Here is a 24,380-nt window from a genome sequence, read left to right as displayed (position 1 = left end):
TAAAGGTGCTATGTCAGGTTATGGCAGGTTCCAGAGTCACATATGTTCAGTACCGTACCAAGTAACGAGTCTTTATATGCAGGCTTACCGACAGTTTGGCAGGTTCATTTCTCATTGCAAAGCACCACAACCAACAAACTCCAAGAGCACATTCCAGGAGGGACAAATGACCAGGAGAATTGTTCCTCCATGATTTCCTCTCTCCCTCGTTCATGGAGGCTGACTGCCTGCCCAGCTCCAATTGGCTCAGACTGAGCATGAACCTTTGAACTCCTGATCTATACAGCCCCGTTCTACACAGAATAGTGTATTTCCCAACCAAGGCAGTTATTAGAGGATGGGGGTGGGGGTTGGTATAGTGGGAAGAGAATGGGGGAATTTTTTAAAGCCAACTGTGCATACTTTCTCAAAGGGAATTATCCTGTTTTGGGAAGAGAACAGCACATGTCACAATGATGTCATAGTCAAGCAACACTATGGTTTTAGAAAAACAAATGGCATCTCTATGTTGCACTATACAGGGAATGAAAATTCTTGTCTAAAAGAATGTCTAATAGCCATGGCCATTAAACTGGTAGTGAACCTATTCAGTCCGATTCTACATAGCAATACATCATAGTATCAAGGAATGATGCAGCACAACAGAAGGCCATTCAGCCCATCATGGCTGTGCTGGTTCTTTGAAAGAGCTATTTGATTAGTCCCATTCTGCTGATTTTTCCCTATAGTCCTGATATTTTCCCCCTTCAAACACTCATCAAATTCCCTTTTGAAAGTTACTATTGAATTTGCTTCCACCACCCTTTCAGGCAGTGCATTCCAGATCATCATAACTTGTTGCGTAAAAAACAATTCTCCCCATCTTGAATCTGGTTCTTTTGCTAATTATCTTAAATCTATGTTCTCTGGTTACTGACCCTTCTGTTATTGGAAACAGTTTGTCCTTATATATTCCATCAAAACACTTCATTATTTTAAACACATCTATTAAATCGCTTCTCAACTTTCTCTGCTCCAAGGTGAACAACCCCAGCTTCTCTGGTCTTCCATATAACAGAAGTCCCTCATCCCTTGTTCCATTCTAATAAATGTCCTCTACACCCTCTCTAATGCCTTGAAATCCTTTCTAGAGTGTGGTGCACAAAATTCTCCAGCTGAGGCCTAGCCATTTTTTTTTAAGAAGGTTACCATAACTTCATTGCTTTTGTACTCTATGCCTCTATTTATAAAGCCAAGGGTCCGGTATTATTATTTTTTTTTTAAAGAAAAAGCCTTCTCAATTTCTCCTGCCACCGTCAAAGATTTGTAATGTATGCCTTCAGATCTCTATATGCACCTCCTTAAAAATTGGACCATTTAGTTGCCTCTCTTCATTCTTACCAAAATGCAGCACTTCACACTTCTCTACATTAAGTTGCATTTGCCTAGCATCTGCACATTTCAGCAGTCCCTGTTCTTCTGAAGCTTGATATTGTCCTCCTGTTTATTATATTTGAGTTTAATGTCATCTGCAAACATTCAAATTATGCCCTTCTGTATACTGTCATGCTTGGCCCCCAGCTGCCAAAAATGAGGCACATTCATTTTGTCATGAACGTTGATTTTAAATTGTTGCTGGAGCGAGAAAATGACTTGTTAAACAGATCAGCTGTGGCTGAAAAAAGATATTTGCATCTTAACAGAGAGTGCTTAGAAGGACAAAGGACCATTCCCTGACACATTCAACCCACAATGGACCTTGATGACCAGGGATTGTGTGTAAGAGGTGCATTCCAGAGACTGCTAAGGTGATACAATCCAGGACTGGAAAAGTGTTGAACGAGGATTCACCAAGAGGGAGCTAAAAACAGTGTGTTTAAAATTAAATCCTGTTACGGTAAGACCAGGTGAAGGCTGAGAGGGACCCCGAGACACCTTTCTCACCTGGTTGTAAAAATACCCAAGTCCATGTCAATAATATATAATCAAAAAGAGCAGTGGTCCTAACAACGACCCCTGGGGGAACGTCACTGTAGACTTCCCTCCAGTCTGAAAAACAATTTTGTATCCATGCTACCATTGTCCCTTCAATCCCGTAGGCTTCAATTTTGCTAACAAGTCTATTATGTGGTATTTTATCAATGCCTTTTGCAAGTCCATTTATACACATCAACTATACCATCTTCATCAACGCTCTCCCCTACTTCATCAAAGAATATAATCAAGTTAGTCAAACACGATTTGCCTTAAACAAATCCATGCTGGCTGTCATTTATTACCCCATATTTTTTGAAACACCAATTAATTTTGTCCCAGATTATTGACTCTAAAAAGGTTCCTCACTGTTAGGCTGATTGGCCAACAGTTCATTGGTTTATTCCTCACCCCATCAGATTGTGGTCATAGTCTCCTCAATTTCCATCCTCACTTCCCTCAATAACCTAGGACGCATCCCATCCAGACCGGTGGCTTTTCTACTTTGAGCACTGCCAACCTTTTATAATTATCTCCTTTTCATCTATCTTTATCCTATTCAATTTCTCCACTGCCTCCTCCTTTACTGTGACATGGACAGCATCCTCCTCTCTAGTGAAGAGAGATGCAAAGTACTCATTCAGTATCTTAGCCCTTTGCCTTCACAAGATCATCTCCTTTTGGTCCCTAATTAGCTCCACTCTTCCTTTGACTATCTTTTTATTATTTGTGTTCATAAAAAACTTACGTTACCCACTAATCTATTCTCACATTCTCTCTCTTTGCCCCTTTTATTTCCTTTTTCGGTTTTCCTCTGTACCTTCTGCTAGTTCTCCACTGTGAGACGAGCTTGACATTTATCATAAGCCTAATGTTTCCATACCATTTTAATATCTATATCTTTAGGCTTTCAGGGAGCTCTAACTTTGAACACCCTTCCTTCCCCCTCTTGGGATAGAAACTATAACAGAGAACCAGCCCGGTTGATAGGAACCCTTCACACAAGAAATAGTTGTAATACATTTACCCACCCTGTTCCCTGGGATGGAGAGCAGACAAATCGCAGGGGTGGGCATTTACTGGATAGCTTGTTGTGCCTGGAGGAAACATTCCTGCTCCTTCTGGCCCACAAGCAGCGTTATAAACACATTTACATTTACAGAAAGCAGTTGAGGCCAAAACATTGTATGTTTTCAAGAAGGAGTTAGATATAGTTCTTGGGTTTAAAGGGATCAAAGGATATGGGGCGAAAGCGGGAACAGGTTACCGAGTTGGATGATCAGCCATGATCATAATGAATGGTGGAGCAGGCTCAAAGGGCCGAATGGCCTACACCTGCTCCTATTTTCTATGTTTCTATCATGGTTTAAGCCCTCCTCGTCTTCCTTTAGCTGCTGGGTTTCCTGAGGTCAAGTTAAAAATAGAAAATAAGCAGCCTTATGATATTTAAATGACCAACCCATTTCTCACAAGCAGATTGATCACCTGGCCCTTGTCCCACCTCTGTTAAAACCAGAAGTGGGTGGGCTGGGTTCCTGTTTCAGATTTTTTGAATTTTAACCTCTGACCAACACCAACCCATCCATTTTTTGGGAGTTAAGATTCAGCCTATAGTTTCTGCCTCAAACACTAAACCTTGAAGTGAATTCCACATCCTTACAACTCTGTAAAGAAGTTTCCCCTACCATCTGCAGAGTCTTCTGCATTCTATGACTCCTTGTACTTGACCTCTCAACTACTAGAAATATTCATCTTCAAGCCTTTCAATATTTCTGATTCATTTCTGAATATCATTCTGTTCCTGTTCACTGCTGTTTCAGTGCCAGTTTCCATTAGTACAGAACTGCACAAGTACATGTCTCCCTGTTCCTTCCAGTTTTTTTAGACTTGTCAGGGCATGAGTGTGAGGCCATCACCTGAACAACAACTTTGATTTTCATAGAGGCCGAACCCAAAAGAATGTTTTTATTTTTGTTTCTTCATGTGTACTCTCAGGATAATACAGCGAGTTGCCTGGAGCTCGTTCACACGTTGCTATTGCTGAGTCTGTTTGTATCATTGGTTTCAGCAGATGAATGCTTCATTATTTACTGTGATGGGATGTTGACAGCAAGACTAAACATAGAAACACAGAAAAATAGGAATAGGCCATTCGGCCCTGCTCCGCCATTCAATATGATCATGGCTGATCATCCAAACTCAGTACCCTGTTCCCACCTTTTCCCCGTATCCCTTGATCCCTTTAGCCCCAAGAACTATATCTAACTCTTTCTTGAATATATTTAATGATTTGGCCTCAACTGCTTTCCGTGGTGGAGAATTCCATAGGTTCACCACTCTCTGGGTGAAGAAATAGCTCCTCATCTCAGTGCTAAATGGCTTACCCCTTATCCTTAGACTGTGACCCCTGGTCCTGGACTCCCCCACCATCAGGAACATCCTTGCTGCACCTAGTCAGTCCAGTTCTTTTTTAAAAATGAGCTCCTACATACGATCGATTTTGGAATTAAGGCTAAAAAACTGCTATTCCAGCATGCATTATCTTCACAACCATGCTAACCTTACAATCAACACTTTCAAAAGGAAACTGGATGGGCACTTGAAGGAAATGGACTTGCAGGGCAACGGGAGAATTGAGCAGGGGATGGGAGCGACTATTGTGCGGTGGAGAGCTGGTATAGACTCGATGGGCCAAATGGCCTCCTTCTGTGCTGTAAATGACTCTATTTGTCTTCAAATAAAGTGACTTTTATAAAAATCGCTTAAAAAGGCAACATTCTAGTGTTTCATTTAGTTTATAAAAACTTAAGTTAAATTGAAATTTTAAAAATGTAGCTCTTTTAAGAGTTACAAAAAAAATCTTTATTTTTAAATTTGTTCTCGGGACGTGGGAGATGCTGGTCAGGCTGGTGTTGCCAAGAGGGTACTGGTGGGCCTTCTCCTTGAACTGCTGGAGCCCTTGAGCTGATGACAATATTAGGAAGGAAAATTCAAGATTTTGACCCAGTGATGATGAGGGAATGACAATATAAATTCACTAGGACAGTATGTGACTTGGAGGGGAACTTAGAGGGGATGACATCGCTAGGACATGGCTACTCTTGTCCCTTCTTGGTGGTTGAAGTCAGAGTGAAGGGTGTTTCTGGCTAAGTGATCTTGGTGAGCTGCTGCAGTATATTCCACACATACTGTATCCACAGCAGGTAATGGGTTCAGCAGGACGGAACTGCTCTGTCCAGGATGGCGTTGAGCTTTAAGTGTAATTGTGGCTGCAGCCATCCAGGCGAGCTGTGAGTATTCCATCACACACCTGATTTGCAGATTGCGCAGAAGATTTAATGGGTCAAGAGGTGAGCCACTACTTGCATAGATAGCCAGCCTGTGCTCTTGCAGCCACAATACTAATAATGGCAGGTTCATTTAGGTTTCTGGTCAACAGTGCCATCCAGGATGTTTATAGTTTGAAGATACGGCAATGGGGGTGATGTCGAAGGTCAGAGGGAGATGACTGGACTTCCTCTTGTTCAACAGTCATTGTGGCATGAATGTTACCTGGCACTCAAGTGGCTGCAAATTCTGAAGTATCTATTTCTCACTCCAAATTACCAAAGGATGCTTTCGACTTCAGTGGAGAGCGCGGCACCTGAAGCAGAAGGGTGAAGAGTGTGGGACCTGAAGGAAGAGTGAGGTGACATGCCAAGCTGGAGTGGACCAACTTCTTAAAAACATTCATATTACCATAGGCAAAAGTAAACAGACTCTGTGCTGATGTTCAGAGCTCCTGCGGAATAATATTTTAAAATTTCTATAATGGCAAGTGTTTAGCTGGAGCTCAGTCAAATAAAAATTCTGGTATATTGTAATCAGTGGAACACACAGTCATGAGCAGGAGGCCTTCCTAAAATCCTGAGCACATCCTGAAATCTGGCCTGAATTTTCTCATCCCTAATAGAGAGGCCAAATACAGTGTTCCCTTGGTTCATATCTGCTTATTCCACACGCACTGGAGATTAAACCTGCACCCTTACCACTCTGTATGGGTCCTTAATTTCAGTTTTATGCTGCATCTGTAGCTGTTATAAATAGGTCACAGTGACTTTCGACTAAGAACCTAACATTCTGTAATATCCTAACTGTGCAAAATTCCCTGACAAGATGGATCAATTTATTAGCAAAAGATTGTTTCACAATCTTTTTTTGCCCCAGATTTCAGTGTATCGCAGCAATTTCTACACCCACACTCAAAAGCACACATGCTCAAGTAATAACAGAGCCCCTCACCCTGAGCTGCTTTTTTTCCTGGTGCTAAACCCAATCTCAGTTTCTTCAGCTGGGTTCATAATGTTGACATTCTTGCGAATCTGCTGCAGCATAATCTGATTCGGAAGCCTGTGCTGAATCCATAAGGTCACCAGAGGAATTCAAAACAGTTTTCTTTCTCTCTTGTCTCTCAACACTATTTACAGATGGGGCAACTGGGCTCAAGTTACTGATGTCTGGTCTAGATTAAGTTGCATCACACTGAATTCCAAGCATACCTGATGCTGTTATGCTGCTAAACTGTTCTTACAGTACATGAGCACTTTCTGTAGTGTGAACTGAGAGAAGGTATGAGCAGCAATTTATTTCCCCTCTTCTCCTCCAGAACATAGTGACTCATGCTCAGGTATGGTTCCATGGATGGCTACATTGGCTAAGTGGCCATTCTACAAACGCAAACCAGGGCAGCAAGTGTCCACAAGCAATTTTCTATATGGGTCTTCACAACTTGGTCCTGTCCACACGCCACAAATTTTACAGCAGAGATCATTGGATACCAGAGGAGGGGGGAGATGGTGGCGTAGTGGTAATTGTCAGTTGACCAGTAGCCCAGAGGCCCAGGTTAGTGCTCTGGGGACATGGGTTCGAATCCCACCAAAGCAGATGGTGAAATTTGAATTCAATTAATAAATCTGGAATTAAAAAGCTAGTCTAATGGTGACCATGAAACCATTGTCAATTGTTGTAATAACCCATCTTATTCACGAATGACTTTTTAGGGAAGGAAATCTGCCGTTCTCACCTGGTCTGGCCTACATGTGACTCCAGACCCACAGCAATGTGGTTGACTCTTAAATGCCCTCTGAGATGGCGTAGCAAGCCATTCAGTTCAAGGGCAATTAGGGATGGGCAATAAATGCTGGCCTAGCCAGCGAAGTCCATGAACTAAAAAAAAAATCAGAATGGGAATTCTGGGTCATTCTACTCTCACCTTTTTCCCAGCACAGAGACAGTCATAGCACTCAGAGCCCTGCCCCACCCAGCTGAGATCAGCTAATTTAGCCCAAAATTCAGGACTGAATCAAGGACCTTCCTGGTCTATAGGGTTCAGTACTACCCCATGTTATCCACTGAGCCATCAGAACATCCACACTGAACAAGAGTCCGAGTCACAGAGAGAGAGGAGCAGTCCAAGGAGGGGAGGTTCAAAAAAAAGCGCGCCAAACCAGAGTCCGAGTCACAGAGAGAGAGGAGCACAGCGGGAGCAGCGGGAGCCCAGCCAGGGAAAAATCAAAGTGACATCAGAGTGAAGTTACATTCAACAGTGCGAGCCGCCGGGGTGAGTATACAGGTAAGCTTTTAAATTAAACTTAATTGAAATCAAATATAGAGTAAGACTTGATTGATTTATTAATATATAAACTAAAAACTAAAGTGGATTAAAAAACTAAAGACCAGTTAGAAATTTAAAAACAAATTAAAATCTAATTAAATAAATAGAGATGCAGGGCCAGGCGTTGTACCTGCATGATGTGGGAGCTGGTGGACCCCATTGTGGTTCCTAGTGACCACATCTGTAGCAAGTGCTGGCTACAGGAACTCCGGCTCAGAGTTGATGAGCTGGAGTCTGAGCTTCGGACACTGCAACACATCAGGGAGGGGGAGAATTACCTGGACACCGTTTCAGGAGACAGTCACACCCCTTAAATACCTTGAATTTGGCCAGTGGTCAGGGACAGGAGGGTGTGACTATGAGTGAGGCAGGTAGAGGGATCCAGGAGGTAGTGTTGCAGGAGCCTCAGCCTTTACCATTGTCCTTGTCCAACAGGTTCGAGATTCTTGCTCCCTGTGTGGACGAAAGCAGGGACTGTAGGGAGGATGAGCAAACTGACCAAAGAACTGTGGTACAGGGAGCCATTCAAGTGGGGGGAGAAAAGAGAAATGTAGTCGTAATCGGGGATAGTATAGTTAAGGGCATAGACACTGTTCTCTGTGGCGAGGATCAAGAGTCCCAAAGGACTCTGTTGCCTCCCTGGTGCCAGGGTTCAAGCTATCTCATCTGGGCTGCAGAGGTATTTGGAGTGGGAGGGGAAAGATCCAGTTGTCGTGGTCCACGTAAGTACCAATGAATTAGATAAAACGAGGTTAGAAGTTCTGCTGAGGAAATATGAGCAGCTAGGAGCTAAATTAAAAAGCAGAACCAAAATGGTAATAATCTCCAGATTACTACCTGAGCCACGAGTTAATTGGCACAGGGTCAATAAGATTAAAGAGGTAAATGCATGGCTCAAAGATTGGTGTGGGAGAAATGGGTTCGAATTCATGGGACATTGGCACCAGTACTGGGGAAGGAGAGAGCTGTTCCGATGGGACGGGCTGCACCTGAATCATGCTGGGACCAGGGTCCTGGCAAACCACACAACTAGGGCTGTAGATAAGGCTTTAAACTAAATACTGAGGGGGGAGGGTTCAGTTGCATGGAAAATTAGGAAGTCAAAGTTAAAGGAGAAGGTAGGAGTGCAGGTTAGTGATGAGGCTGATTGTTACCAGAAAATAAAAGGAAGGGACAGAACGTGTGAACGTCATATTGCACCAAGGAATCATACAACAGAAGGGAAATTTGATAATAGAACAAACTTAAAGGCTTTGTATCTGAATGCATGAAGCATTCGGAATAAAATAAACGAGTTAACAGCACAAATAGAGACAAATGGGTAGGATTTAGTGGCGATTACTGAGATGTGGTTGCAGGGAAACCAGGTTTGGCAATTGAATATCCAAGGGTACTCAGTATTTCGGAAGGAGAGGCAGGAAGGAAAAGGAGGAGGTGTAGCTTTGTTAGTAAAGGAAGAGATCAGTGCTGTAGTGAGGAACAATATAGGTGGAGATTAAGGCGTAGAATCAGTCTGGGTAGAAATAAGAAAAAGCGAGGGAAAGAAGTCCCTGGTGGGAGCAATCTATAGGTCCCCAAACAGTAGTTCCGCAGTGGGGCACAGTATAAACCAGGAAATACTGGGGGCTTGCAAGAAAGGTACGTCAATAATCATGGGTGATTTTAATATGCATATAGACTGGATTAACGAAATTAGCAAGGGTAGCCTCCAGAGAGAGTTTATTGAATGTATTAGAGATTGTTTTCTGGAGCAATATGTTGTGGAACCAGCCAGGGAGCAGGCTATTCTAGATTAGGTATTGTGTAATGAGGTGGGATTAATTAATGATCTCATAGTTAAGGATCCTCTAGGGAAAAGTGATCACAGCATGCTAGAATTTCAAATTCAGCTTGAGGGAGAGCAACTGGAGTCCCACACTAGCGTTCTGGAGTTAAACAAAGGTAATTATATAGGCATGAGGACAGATTTGGCCTGGGCCACTGGACTGGGCAGGAAAACTAAAAGGTAGGACAGTTGTTGAGCACTGGCAGATAGATGTTGGAGATATTCAATTCCTCCCAACTAAAATATATTGCAGGGAGGAAGAAAGATTCTAAGAGGGGGAAAAAACATCCATGGCTAAGCAAGTAAGTTAAGGATAACACAGACAAAAACTAAGGCATACCACATTGCAAAGGCCAGTGGCAGGCAGGAAGATTGGGAAACTTTTCAAGACCAAAGGGTTACTAAAAAAGTAATAAAAAGAGCAAAGGTAAATTATGAAAGAAAACTAGCACAAAATATAAAATCGGATAGCAAAAGCTTCTATAAGTATATAAAAGGTAAGAGAGCAGCTAAAGTGAATGTTGGTCCTTTGGAGGATGAGACTGGGGAGTTAATAGAGGGGAACACAGAAATGGCGGAGACATTAAATCAGTATTTCGTCTCAGTTTTCACAGTGGAGGACACTAGTACCATCCTAAAAGTAACAGGAAATGCAGAGGTAATAGAAAGAGAGGAACTTAGAAAAATCATCATCACTAGGGAAAAAGTACTGAGCAAACTATTGGGATTGAAGGCAGACAAGTCCCCAGGGCCTGATGGCCTACATCCTAGGGTCTTAAAGGAAGTGGCAGCGGAGATAGTGGATCCATTGGTTATAATATTCCAAAATTCCCTGGATGCGGGAAAGGTTCCAGTGGATTGGAAATAAACTAATATAACGCCCTTATTCAAAAAAGGAGGCAGAAAGTTGGAAACTAGAGACCAGTTAGTTTAACATCTGTCGTTGGGAAATTGTTAGAATCCATTATTAAGGAAGTAATAACAGGACATTTAGAAAGTCAAAACGCAATCCATCAGAGTCAGCATGGTTTTACGAAGGGTAAATCGTGTTTGACTAATTTGCTAGAGTTCTTCGAAGCTGTGACAAGCAAAGTGGATAATGGGCCTTCTGTAGATGTAGTATATCTGGACTTCCAGAAGGCATTTGATAAGGTGCCGCACAAAAGGTTAATACACAAGGTAAGATCACATGGGGTTAGGGGCAATTTATTAGCTTGGATAAAGGATTGGCTAACCAAAAGAAAACACAGAGTCGGGATAAATGGGTCTTTTTCTGGTTGGCAAGATGTAACTAGTGGGGTGCCACAGGGTTTGGTCCTTGGGCCCCAACTATTTCCGATCTATATTAATGACTTGGATGCAGGGATAGAAGGTACTATAGCCAAATTTGCAGATGACACTAAAATAGGTGGGATAGTAAGTTGCAATAAATAAATAAGAAATTTACAAATGGATATGGATAGGTTAAGTGAATGGGCCAAAATTTGGCAGATGGAGTTTAACGTGGATAAGTGTGAGGTTATCCACTTTGGTCGGAAGAATAGAAAGGCAAATTATCTAAATGGAGAGAAACTTCAGAGTGCTTCGGTGCAGAGGGATCTGGGTGTCCTCATGCATGAATTGCAGAAAACTAGTATGCAGGTACAGCAGGTATAAGGAAGGCAAATGGAATTTTGGCATTTATTGCTAAAGGAAGAGAGTATAAAAGTAGGGAAGTGTTGCTGCAACTGTACAAGACATTAGTGAGACTGCACCTGGAGTACTGCGTATAGTTTTGGTCCCCTTACTTGAGGAGGGATGTAGTTGCATTGGAGGCAGTTCAGATGAGGTTCAATAGATTGATTCCAGAGATGAGGGTTTGTCTTATGAGAAGAGATTGAGCACTTTAGGCCTTTACTCTGTCGAGTTTAGAAGAATGAGAGGAGATATAATTGAGGTATACAAGATGATTAAGGGGATTGACAAAGTAGATGTACAGAGGATGTTTCCTCTTGTGGAGAAATCTAGAATGAGAGGTCATAGTTTTAAGATAAGGGGTAGCAGATTTAAAACAGAGATGAGGAGAAATTACTTCTCTCAAAAGGTCGTGAGTCTGTGGAATTCACTACCCAGAGTGCGGTGGATGCCGGGACATTGAGTATTTTTAAGGAGGAGATAGACAGATTTTTAATTAGTAAAGTTTTGAAGAATCATGGAGAATGGGCAGGAAAGTGGAGTTGAGGCCGAGATGAGATCAGCCATGATCGTATTGAATGGTGGAGCAGGCTCAAGGGGCTGAATTGCCTATTCCTGCTCCTAGTTCTTCTGACCTTATTAAAATATGAACTTAGGATTCTCCAATTCATATTCAACTGACCTTTAAGTTGTCCCTTTTTTTCAAACCTAGTCTTGACTTGGCAATGCATTCTTAAACCTCAGTTTAGATTGTGCTGGAAGATTCACTTTAAGGAGTATGTTTACAAAGATCATTTGTTTACAAGTTCCTAATACAAAGTTACTACAAAACAAATTTTCCTCTATATTTCTGGTAATCTCTGGAAAAGTCACTTTTCTTCATTTTGCCATTCAGTGAAATCCAGCTGGTACCGACTCCTGAGCTTCAATTCCAAACCTGACAGACCCTTGCTGGGTGCGGACACAAGGTACCGCGCACTGCACTGAGAGTGTACCTGATTGGTTTGTTTGCGAGAGTTCTTCTCCTTTGGGGAGGACCAGTTTACATCTAGTGTGTCTGTGAAGTCTTCATTCCACTGTGGACAAAACACAGGATCGTTCAACAAAGTACCCAGTGTAAGTATACCAGCACTCAATGAAAGTCTTACAATACAACAGTGACTACACTTCATTGGCTGTAAAGTGCTTTGGGAAGACCTATCGTTGTGAAAGGCACTATATAAATGAAAGTCTTTTTTACATACTGAACCATTCCAAGGTTCCCACATGTAAAGCATCATGTGTGGGGCAGATGGAATTTTGAATCACCTATTTCCATTACAGTCACGATTCCAAGGTTATTTCTGCCATCCCCAGAAGGCACTGCATACATCTCTTTAAACTGTATTTAGTTCTCGTCATCAAGAGGAAAAACATCCTCGCTAATTACTCTTGTGGTGGTCACTCTAGGCCTTTTCCTGAACTGCTTCCAGTACTTCAGTGACCAAAGTTTAATGCGATACTCAAGGTGTGGCCTCATCAGAAACCTACTACATCTTTAGCAAGCTGGCCTCAGTTAAACTCTGATGTGGCAAAGCAACAGCAATAACCAGGTGGTAAGAAAAGCTGAGAAAGTTGTGTCAACAAATCATGTGGGATCCTTGGTTTTATAAATAGAGGCACAGAGTACAAAATCAAAAGTGATGTTAAACTTTTATTATGTTTGCTACATTACAACAGTGACTACAGTCACAACATTTAAGAAGTATTTAGATGTGCACTTGAAACGCCATATCATACAAGGCTACGGGCCAAGTGCTGGAAAGTGGGATTAGAATAGATAGGTGCTTGATGGCCGGCACAGACATGGGCCTGTTTCAATGCTGTATAACTCGATGACGACACTTCAAAACTACTTAATTCACCGTAAAAAGCTTTGGACTATCCTGAGGTCATGAAAGGTACTATATAAATGCAAGTCTTTATTTTTTTTATTTTTTAAACACTGGTCAGGCCTCAGTGAGAGTACGGTGTTCAATTCTGGGCACTCCACTTTAGGAAGGATGTGAAGGCCTTGGAGAGGGAGCTGAAGGTATTTATCAGAATTATACCAGGGATGAGGCACTTGAGTTATGTGGAGAGACTTCAAAGCTGGGATTGTTCTTCATACAGCTGAATTAATTAAGAGGAGATTTGATAGATATATTCAAAATGGTGAGGGGTTTTTGATAGTTTCTGCATATTTACTCCATTTCCACTGGCAGGAGGGTCAGTAACTAGAAGACAAATTTAAGACATTGGCAAAAAAACCAAAGGCAACATGAGAAGAGTTTTTGTTGAGCAGTGAGCAGTTGTGATGCGAAATTTGTGATCTAGAATGCAATGTCTGATGGGATAATGGAAGCCAATTCAATCTTAACTTTCAAAGGGGAATTCGACATGTACTTGAAATGGTTAAAACTGCAGGGGTACAGGGAAGGGGCAGAGAAGCAGGCCTAATTAGATGGTTCTTTCAAAGAGCTGGCACAGATACAGTGGGCTGAATACCCTTGTTTTTGTGCTGCATGATTTTATGAATCTATAACAACTATGTGGAAAAACATTCCAATGAACTTCACAGTAGCATAATCAGACAAATATGGAGAGACAAAAAAGGAAATAGTAGGAGAGGTGACAAAAGAGGTGTGTTTTATGGAGAGAATTAAAGGAGGAGACACGGGTGGAAAGTGAATTGCTTTAGGGAAAAGAATTCTAGAGCATGGGACCTAGACAGCTAAAGGCATGGCCATCTGTTGTGGGGATACAAAAGAGGCTAGAGTCGCAGAAGTGGAGTGTTTAGGGGGTTGGAGGACGTTAGAGATAGGAAGGGGCCAGGCCATGAAGGAATTAAACATGTTAATTTTAAATTTGAGGTATTAGAGGACAGGAAACAATGCAGATCAGCATTAAGAGGAATGATGCGTGAGCAGGACTGGGCATAGGATAATTGTATATACAGACAGCAGAATTATGGACACGTTGATGCTCACATTGTGTGGAGAGTGGGAGGCTGTTGAACACAGCACTGAATAGTTGAAGCTGGAGGCATCAGGGGCATGGATGAGCATTTTAATGGCATAAGGGTGGATTTGGAAGGCAACAATGGCTGGGATTTTATGTTGGTGACGAGGGTCTCGACATGTGGAAAAAGCAACACCGAAAACCCCTTATCGCATCTTCTCCAGAAGGCCTGCCGAATTAGTGCACTTATCAGGCACTTAAGTGGACAGCGGTGGCCCATCCACAGGATGAAGGACCCTGTTGCTGGAAGTCCCGCCCTCAGAAAGCTGCCAGCCAATCAGAGGCCGGCAGCTCTTGCACTGAGCAAGGTGCTGGACCCAGGCCACAGGTAGGTCAGGACGGGAAGGGTCTCGCAGGGTGGGGGTTGTAGCGGTGGCGCTAGCAAGGGTGGGGGGGCGGGTGCTCTCAGTGGGCACCCCCCCCCCGATGCTGGCTCCCTTGTTCAGGCACTGTGCCTTTTAACAAGACATGACTCCACCTTCCACCCCCCCCTCACTCCCAGCCGGAAAGAAGCCTGCAAGGTTTTTCGTGCCGTTCGTCCCATGCAGCAACAGACCCACCTGCCACTTGGCTAATTGCAGTGTCAGGATCAGGCCCTTAATTGGGGATTAATTGCCCAGTTAAGGGCCTCAATTGTCAGCAAGGTGGGAAGGCCATTCACAGGCCTCTTGTCCCAGACTAAATTTTGGCGGAGGTGGGATGGTGGCGGGAACCCCCCGGCCCCGCTTCCACCCGATTATATGCTCTCCCCGCCTCAGGGTAGAGCATAAAATTCCCCCAATATGTTTAAAAACTTTGGATAGGAAAGGAACTATGGAAAGAAGTGATATTTTGGAAAGGCAGAGGGATTGAATGTGATTCTTTGAAGAGGGAGCTGATGAGGGCAATTTTGAAAGCAAGAGAGACAGCAACTAAGGAGAATCAACCATTTCCTTCCAGTTTTGAAAGTGGGAAAAAAGTCCCTAAACGTAAAGAACCATTTACATTGTCAGCTAGCATTTGGGCCAAAAAGGGAAGTAGAGTGGTCAGTGTTTTAGCTGCTACTCTGCAACGACTGAAAATGTTCAAGTGTTTATCTATTTCACTTGGATTGCTTTCAGCCTCTCACCCAAATAGTCTGACACCATTCTTTTTATCTCAGTTTATTCGAATTGAATTTTATCCCTCATAGTTCTGTCCACTGGTAAATTTTATCTCCGTCTTTCTGTAGCTCCTTGGCTGCTTCAACAGACTCGACGGCCCATCTCTTCCCATCCTCCCAGTTTGTCATCTGCAAACATGACTGACTTGCACTGCATTGATGAATTCAGACAGTTGGTGTAGATTAATAACAGTAACATCCCCAGGGTGATCCATTGGGCAATCCATTCAATATGTATCTCCTCACGTTAACTGCAGCTTCCACTCTTGCAGGTAACTCATTTTGACATTAATTTCCTTAGGATTCCTTAATTTGGAAAGTTATGAAAGGTGTTTTGGACGACTAGTTACACAATATCTCAGAGTTCTCCAATGTCAGTTTGGACTGCCTCTTCATCAAAACAGCTACAGGAGAATCTAGAACTAGAGGTCATAGTCTCAGGATAAAGCCATTTAGCACTGAGATGTGGAGAAATTCCTTCACCATCAGGGTTGTTAATCTTTGGAATTCTCTGCCCCAGAGAGCTGTGGATGCTCTGTCGATGGGTACGTTCAAAAATGAGATCAACAGATTTTTGGACACTAAGGAAATCAAAAGATTTTGTTTAGGCTCAGAGCTATAACTTCTATGAACCTTCACTGGAGTGCTCTATTAGTATGTCTCTATTTTTGATCTTCTGACACTAATAGCTTCCAGCCATTATTAATACCAGAAAAAGGGCAACAATGGATGAAGAAACCACAAATCATCAAAGACCTGTAATATCCGTGACATTGCATTGCTGAAATTCCAGCGTTTCATTTAGTCCATATGTCATGCTTCAGGATCTTTTGACTATTTTTCCACAGAAAGGATTTGGAAAAACAAACAGTTACTTTTAAATGTGTTTTACCATGTAGTGTATTCTCAATCTTTAAAGAAAGGGCATTGAGACAAGATGTGGTCCACATACTAATGTGTTGAGCTCAACTCCTAAACTGGAAATAAACAAATCATCTCCACTCTGCTCTCCTCCTTAAAACCCATCTCTTTAAACCAAGCTTTTGGTTACTCCTTTGAATTTCTCCATTTTTGGCTTAACATCCATTTTTGTTTGTTTATACCTCCAAGAAGTTTCTTGGGATGTTTTTCTACATTGAAAAGGCGCAACATAAATGCAAGTTGTTGTTAGCTTGTCTCAGCAATTGATAAACACCTTGTATCCATTGTGTTGGGCAGTCGTTGCTACCTTTCTGCTCCCCAGAGGGAGAGTAAAAAAAAAGAAATGCAGATAAGCACTCAAATCCAGCAAAGGTTGCAAGAAGTTTAGCATGCAGGAAAGTAGTTTGCTCCCTAGCTTAAACATGAATCACTGATATGGATAGACAGAGGGGAATTTTATCCTCCTCCCCATGCCGGTTTGGAGGCGGGAAGAACATAATATCGGGGGGGATGGTCAGTTTCCGCCACCATCCCGGCTCCGCCAAAATTTAGTCTGGGGTGGGAAGGCCTGTGAATGGCCTTCTTGCCCTGAATTGAGGCCTGGGAAATTAACCCCCAATTAAGGCCCTCTCTCTGCTGCAGCCACAATTAGCTGTGCGGCGTGTTGTCCTGTCGCCACACGGGAAGTACTGTACCCATGACCCCCACCCTGCGAGACTCGACCTACCTGAGGCCTGGTTCCAAGAACACTCCTTGGCCTCCAGTAGGTGCACCTGCAGCAGCAGCAGCCACCACCTCTGCAATGGCGCTGAAGCTGCTGGCCTTTGATTGGCTGGCAGCTCTGCAAGGGAGTGACTTCCTGTGATGGGATCCTTGATCCTGTGGAAGGCCCGCCACTGTCCACTAATTGCCTGATTGGCAGTAAATTCGGCAGGCCTTCTGTAGAAGAGGCGACGCGCGGATCTCGGCGTTGGTTTCTCTGCTGGAATAAAATTCCCTCCCATAATGTGTGCATTATTTTGTACTGTTGTGCAAAGACAAACAGCATTGTTTAAAGTGACTGACTCAGTTCATAACTGTTGCTCTGTATGTTCACTTGCACTGAAATAATACAGCTTCATGATTCATATCAGACTTCATCTCACCAAGTGTTTTCATGATGTGCGTTCAAAAAATTTGAAGAAGCACATGTATGAAAGAAACATATCCAGTTCAGAGCACTACTGTTACACCCCTGAGTTATGCTATCGGGTGGTACAAACACATCCCTAAATCGAAAACGCTTGACCACTTAATGGAGCAAGGACCATGTTTACCAGCTTACTAGGCTGATACCTGGAATGGACGGGCTATCTTATGAGGAAAGATTGGACAGGCTAGGCTTGTATCCACTGGAATTTAGAAGAGTAAAAGATGACTTGATTGACACATACAAGATCCTGAGGGGTCTTGACAGGGTGGATGTGGAAAGGCTGTTTCCCCTTTTGGGAGAATCTAGAACTAGGGGGTCACTGTTTAAAAATAAGGGGTCGCCCATTTAAGATAGAGATGAGGAGAAATTTTTTCTCTGAGGGCCATGAGTCTTTGGAACTCTCTTCCTCAAAAGGCAGTGGAAGCAGAGTCTTTGAATATTTTTAAGGCAGAGGTAGATAGATTCTTGATAAGTAAGGGGGTGAAAGGTTATCAGGGGTAGGTGCTAATGTGGAGAAATCAGTTCAGCCATGAATTTATTGAAAGGTGGAGCAGACCCGAGGGGCCAAGTGGCCTACTCCTGCTCCTAATTTGTATGTTTGTTCATATGTCCCCAGGGATTATCTAAGGCAGGACCCTGAGTTTGTAAAAATACAATTATGTTGCGATCTGAATCATGGAATTAAATGGTATTACTGTCCTGCCTTTATTTTGGGCCACCATCGTAATTGGTAACTTGATGAAGGGCCTCTCTAGTGTATCTACTGTAAAATAACTCCATCTTATTTTCCAAAACAAAACTTCCACTCTCCCACTCTGTTCCAAAATCCAACTGTGGCAACACACCAAAATTGGGTGGAGGCCTAAAGAGGCAGAAAGTAGCAAGTTTTCTAATGGCTGCAGTTGAGGAAGAAGTTAAGAATTTTTCCCACATCTTTTCCAATGTTATCCATGATGATTATGACTGTTTTTTAAACTGAAGCTTGGTGCCATCTAACAGTAACTTTCTGATTTACCTATTGTTACTGTTAACCTGCTGGGATCCTGCACTGTGAGTCATGGCATTTTATCCATTTGAAAGTAGCCTCCAGGCTAAACTAGAACACAAGGACTACATGGAATGGCCCTGTTCAAACAGGAGCATCCAGCATTATTTAAGAACCCTCTTGCACCAACTTCATAACATAGTCTAGAAGCTACCATATACCTGTGAGTTTGGCGGTGTCCTTTCACTGTCTGCATCAGTTTCTGGTTTGTCTGTAAGTAACCCCTGAACCTGGTATTCTAGGACATAACTGTCAATGAATCGTTCCAGTTCTTCTATCTCCTGGGAGCGGTTACTTCCAGCCTCTGAGGAAGCAGAGGCTACTGAGGAGTTCTCCATATCTATGCTCTGTAAGGGACCAGAGGAAAGAAAAGATTAGATAAACTTCAAAAATGTATTGCACACAATAGCACATACATACATTATTTCACCTGTTCCTGCAGGTTAGGTACTGTTATATATGAGTAACGTAACGAAAGGACAGTAGAGTGGACAATGCTGACTCATTAAACATAAGGAAAGACGGTATGAGAATGTAACTGAAGAAATAAGAGCAAAAGTATGTCGTATAGCTCCTTGAGCCTGCATTGCCATTCAATAAGATCAAGACTGAGCTAGACCTCAACTCCACTTTCCTGCCCGATCCCCATATCCCCCGATTCCTTAAAGTCCAAAAATCTATCAAGTCAGCGACTGAGCATCCACAGTCCTCTAGGATACAGAATTCCAAAGATTTGAGTGAAGAAACTTCTCTTCATCTCACTACTAAATGGTCAACCCCTTAGGGTGATATGTAGCTGTCGGATTTTTAATTGCTTATCTGGAAGTTCGAATGCTTCTGGAAACATGTTACTCCATTTAAAAATAACCTATAATACACCAGACCAGCACAAATAATCCAGAGAAACTAGGGTCAAATCCCACCATGGAAGTTTAAAAAATTGCATTCAGTTAAAAATAGAAACAAAAGGCTGGTATCAGTATCAGTGACCATGAAATTATTGGATAGACAAAAAAAAGAACCAAGTATTTCATTAATGTCCTTTACAGAAGCAAACCCTCTTCTTTAACCAGTTCGGTAAATACATGACTCCAGTTCCACATCAATGTCGTGGACTCTTAACTGCCCTCTGACCACTGAATGTATTAACGTTTCCCTGGATACTAGTGGTGGGCAATAAATTCCAGCCTTGCTAGTAATGTCCATATCCCAAGGACAAACCTTCAAAAAAATGGTGACTCTTTTGCTGTTTTTTGGTTTAAAAAAATCCAATCATCTGGAAACTGAAAACAACTAGGAATGAATTTGCCAAGCTCTATATACAAGAAATATTTAGCAAAAGAAATAGAAGTAACTAAAAGGAGATTTCAAAATCACAAAGAAATGGTCTCTTTCCATCTAAGCTCATCAGTTAAGTTCGATTTCAATGACTCAGCAGAATAATCAAGATGGATTAAATAATTTGGAAGATTGAAGCCCGAAGCAATTTTAAATAAAAAAGGAGAATTGAATACAGATTAGAACATTAATATAATTGTTGGATGAGGAAAGGGAAGAGATTTTGCACTATTTTCAACTATCTGGTATTGAAGCCATGCAAGATTAATTTGAAAACATTTTGGAGCAAACAAAGACACAAATTTATGAGAGATAAATTCAATTAAAGGGAATAAAATGAATCCAATTAGTGAACTCTTTCATTATAACCTTCTACTGCTTGACTGAACACCATGCCTATGGCATTTGACATAGTAAAATGATTTGTGATCACATTGTAATGAGACTAGGAGACAAGAGACTGCCTAAGAGATTACAGTTAGACCCCAAGTTAACCTTCAATAGAGCAATAACTCAAGAACAGGGAGCTTAACTATTACTGAACAGCAAGTAGTCATTAGATTGCAGCTGGTAAGGGGATCAAGTATCAGCCAGTTGAAAAAGTAGGGAAGACTGTAAGAGACTGGAAAAACACAGTAACCAAAGCATACTCCCAAGGAGGATTACAGAAGGGGAATGAAAACGTCCAGAGGAACAGAAAATCTGTGATGGCTACAGAGAATATCCTAGGTCTTACATACGGCTAGGGGGAGGCGGTGGCGTAGTGGCAATGCCACTAGACCAGTAATCCAGATGCTTATGCTCTGGGTACATGGGTTCAAATCCCACCACAGCAGATGGTGAAATCTGAATCCAATTCATAAATTTGGAATTAAAAGCTAGTCTAATGGTGACCATGAAACCATTGTTGATTGTTGTAAAAACCCATCTCGTTCACTAATATCCTTTAGGGAAATCTTACCTGGTCTGGCCAGATCCACAGCAATGTGGTTGACTCTTAAATGCCTTCAGTGGGCAATTAGGGATGGGCAATAAATGCTAGCCTAGCCAGCGACACCCACATCCCATGAACAATAAAAAAAAGAAACTAAGTGCTGTAATAGTTACTGGTACATTTTGGGAAGTATACCAGAAAGAAAAAGCAGCTGGTAATTTTTGCAGTGTGGACCCAGAAAGAATGCAAACAATGATAGAAAGAGACAAAACTTAGATGGTAAAACTGTTCCCTGCAAAAGTCAAAACAGGGTTTAAAAGTGGCGACAAGAATAGATATCTCATTAACTACAGAAAGACAGATGAACAGATTCACATCGCATGTAAAGAGGACAAAAAAAAAGAGATGTAAACAAAGGGCATTATGCAGCACCTTTCAGATTCTCAGGACATCCCAAAGTGCCTTTTTAACCAAGCTTTTTGGTGAATGCAATATTAAATTCAAATCTAATACAAGCTATTTTCAATAACAGGTCCTAGGAAGTATCTCTATTTTGCTATGAGAGAAAGTGAAAGAATTGACTAAAATCGAACGGATTGCAGGAACCTGCAGACCAGCTTACAAAGAAAAGTTGTAATCCCAAAACCAAATGGCAAAGACTGAAATTCTGTGGACTCAACCAAGTTAAACAAGTGTGTGTCTTGGGAGAAGCACATCATCATCTCCTTAGTGAATGGCAAGTCCAGGTCAGTTGGAAGGTTAAAGTTTTTTCAAAGTTTAATGCCAGTGCTGGATTCTACCAGATTCCTTTGTCAGTGCTTACAACTTTTATCACTTTCTATCTCTATAGACTATCAATTAGTATGTCTTCAGCTCCAGAGATCTTTCATACGTTTCCAGAGATGCACATCAATATAACTGGGCATGGTGGTGCAGTGGTTATATCACTACACTAATAATCTAGAGAGCACAAATTCAAATCCCAGTTTGGGATTTTGAATTCATGAAAAAATGACAAATAGTTTATCACAAACAAGTGACCACAAACCTATTGGATTGTCATAAAATCCCAACTGGTTCACTAATGTTCTTACCCAGTCTGGCCTATGTGATTCCAGTCCCGCTCTAACATAGTTAACTCCCACCTGCCCTCTGAAGTTGCCTAGCTGTTGTATCAGCAATTCAAGAAAGCAGACTAGGAAGGTCTGTCAGCGATGCACACATCCAGAGAGTGAATTAATTCCTTGTAGCCTTGGTAACACTCTAGTAAATACAAAGACATCACAAGAACTGAGAAAATGAAGCAAATCTGTCTTAATGAGCTGTAAGGAGGAACAATTAAGCAGTCAAATTTTTGGGAACTTAAAATAGACCATGACAAGCTATAGAGAATATGAATGCCCATGAATGTGAACAAAGTCTTTAGAATGTTAGGTCAGTTAAATTTTGGTTGACCGAATTTAGGAAGAATTAGGATGCAGAAGCTTTCAGTTATGAGCAGAGGTTAGTGAAACTGGTTCCCTTTCCACCAGAACACAGATCTGTAAGGAATGCAAAGACAAGATTACAATGTATGTGTGTAAATGCACAAACTGTGATGAATAAGGTTGGTGAGCTACAAGCACAAATAGCAGTATGGCAATATGACGTAGTGGCAATAACATATACATTAGGAGCAGAAGTTGGCTACACAGCCCCTTAAGCCTGCTCCACCATTCAACAAGATCATGCCTGATTTGATTGTAACCTCAACTCCACTTTCCCGCCTACCCCGATAACCTTTTGCTTAGTGAAGCATATGGGATCTTGGGCTTCATAAACAGAGACATTGATTGCAAAAGCAGGGAAGTTATGCTGAGCCTTTATAAAGCTATGGTTAGGCCCCAACTGGAGAACTGCATCCAGTTCTGGTCAGCATACTTCAGGAAGGATGCGAGGGTCCTTGATAGGGTGCAGAGGAGATTAACCAGAATGGTTCCAAGGATGCAGGATTTTAGTTACATGGTTAGGTTGGAAAAGCTGGGTTTGTTCTCCTTAGAACAAAGGAGATTGAGGGGTGATTTAATAGGGGTGTTCAAGATGACAGGTGTAGATAAGTTAGACAAGGAAAAACTGTATCCATTAGCAAATTATAAAAGGACTAGGGGACACAGATTGAAGGTTTTGGGCAAAAGATGCAAGGGAAATCTTAGGAAACACTTTTCTTTTTAAACACAGCGGGTGGTAATGACCTGGAACTCGCTGCCCACAGGGTGGTGGAAGCAGAGACGATCAATGACGCCTCCTGAGAGAAACAGACTTACAGGGGTTCGAGGTGGGGAATGGGACTGACTGCATAGCTCCGTAGAGAGCTGGCATGGACTCGATGGGCCGAATGGCCTCCTTCTATGCCATAAATGACTATTATGAAGTGATCTGAATTCAATACAGCCAACTGTCATTTAGTAGTGCATTTGCCAGAAGAATCATTGGAGAAGCTTGTGCTATCCTTGGAAGTAATTTTCTCCCTTTACCTGGTCTCCCTTGACTACAAATCTGATGTGGCAGTGAAAATGGTAACTGACTTACTCTCAGGCCTCTGGCAGTATTTCCCTAAACTGGCCAGTAGGAGGGGTGCAAGCGCACCAAGTGAGTGAATGTTATTTCAACATGGAAGGTACTGTAGCCAAACAAAATCCAGTGCCTAGTCACAGCCATTCAACATCCACACACAACACAGACAAGATCTTGAGCTGGGACCTTACTGGTCATCACAGTACTGAGTGAGCTGATCAGTACTCAAAATTGACAATAAACCTGAGAGACACACATCACTCTCAAATGAGCATCTCTTTTTCAGCATCCACAGCCAACATAGTGGGCCCTGGTGAGCTGTAGTCAGAGGCACTTTTAATTTGAAAAGAGTTGGTTTCTCTAAGGAAATGAGAGAAAAAATGCCTTTAATTTTTTTTATAAGTGGAGATTTTTATATTCAAATTATACGCCTCCTACAATATTCATTACAATGTTAAAGTAGACAAAATAATTTGAGAGAAAACTAAAGATTTAACAAACAAAATAGGCTCGGGATTCTTGAAATGATCCTGGCAAACTCTCAGCACTTTTAAACAAAGGGGAGGCCCTTCTAGAAAGAGTGGCTTTTGTTTCTCTTTCTATGCTGAAGCCATCTCCTTGCGTTTTGCAAAGCTCCTGCTAATCCCACCAGTTACAGCCATTCAAGAGACAGAAGGCCAATGACAAACTGAATTAGTCCATACACCACTTGGCAAGCAGGGGCAGCAGCAGTGAGTCACATGACTCTGAAGAGCAACATAAACATGGCTAATCCTCACTAAATCATAGCTGATATCATGTTGGCAAAGGTTTGCAAAGCGTATTTAAAATCACTGCAGCTATTTATAGACAGCTGCCATCAGCAAGTTAGCAAATGGGTCAAATTACGGCCCAAATACCGAAGGAGAAATTGTATAAAGAAAAAGAAATTTAAAGAATGACACTGCTGGAATTTCTTTTTAAAAACAAATGTCCAACCCGCAAAACAGGAATAGCAGAAGATTTGTTATTTTTGTTAACAAATTATATTTATATAGCACCTTTAACATAGTCCTTGTTTTTAAATCCCTCCATGGCCTTCACAGCAACGTTATCAGATAAAATTCAGCACC

At 42.0% G+C, this 24,380-nt stretch overlaps 1 protein-coding gene across 4 annotated transcripts in view; it reads right to left on the bottom strand.

The window, feature by feature from the left end:
* ctif (CBP80/20-dependent translation initiation factor) overlaps window positions 1-24,380 on the bottom strand; it is a 395,289-nt gene that overhangs the window by 238,959 nt on the left and 131,950 nt on the right. For all 4 annotated transcript variants that reach the window (XR_010974913.1, XM_068030259.1, XM_068030279.1 and 1 more), the window contains exons 2-3: window positions 18,605-18,790; window positions 12,101-12,181 (exon numbers count right to left, since the gene is read on the bottom strand). Coding sequence is in view for 3 of the 4 variants with exons in the window: in XM_068030259.1 (XP_067886360.1) it covers window positions 12,101-12,181; window positions 18,605-18,781 (258 nt within the window). In the remaining variant the exon portion in view is untranslated. The remainder of the gene's footprint in view (window positions 1-12,100; window positions 12,182-18,604; window positions 18,791-24,380) is intronic.

This window comes from Heterodontus francisci, chromosome 1 (assembly GCF_036365525.1).
Source record: "Heterodontus francisci isolate sHetFra1 chromosome 1, sHetFra1.hap1, whole genome shotgun sequence".
Taxonomy (NCBI): Eukaryota; Metazoa; Chordata; class Chondrichthyes; order Heterodontiformes; family Heterodontidae; genus Heterodontus; species Heterodontus francisci.
Note: the sequence above shows the minus strand (reverse complement) of the source record. Positions and strands in the feature narration are given on the sequence as shown.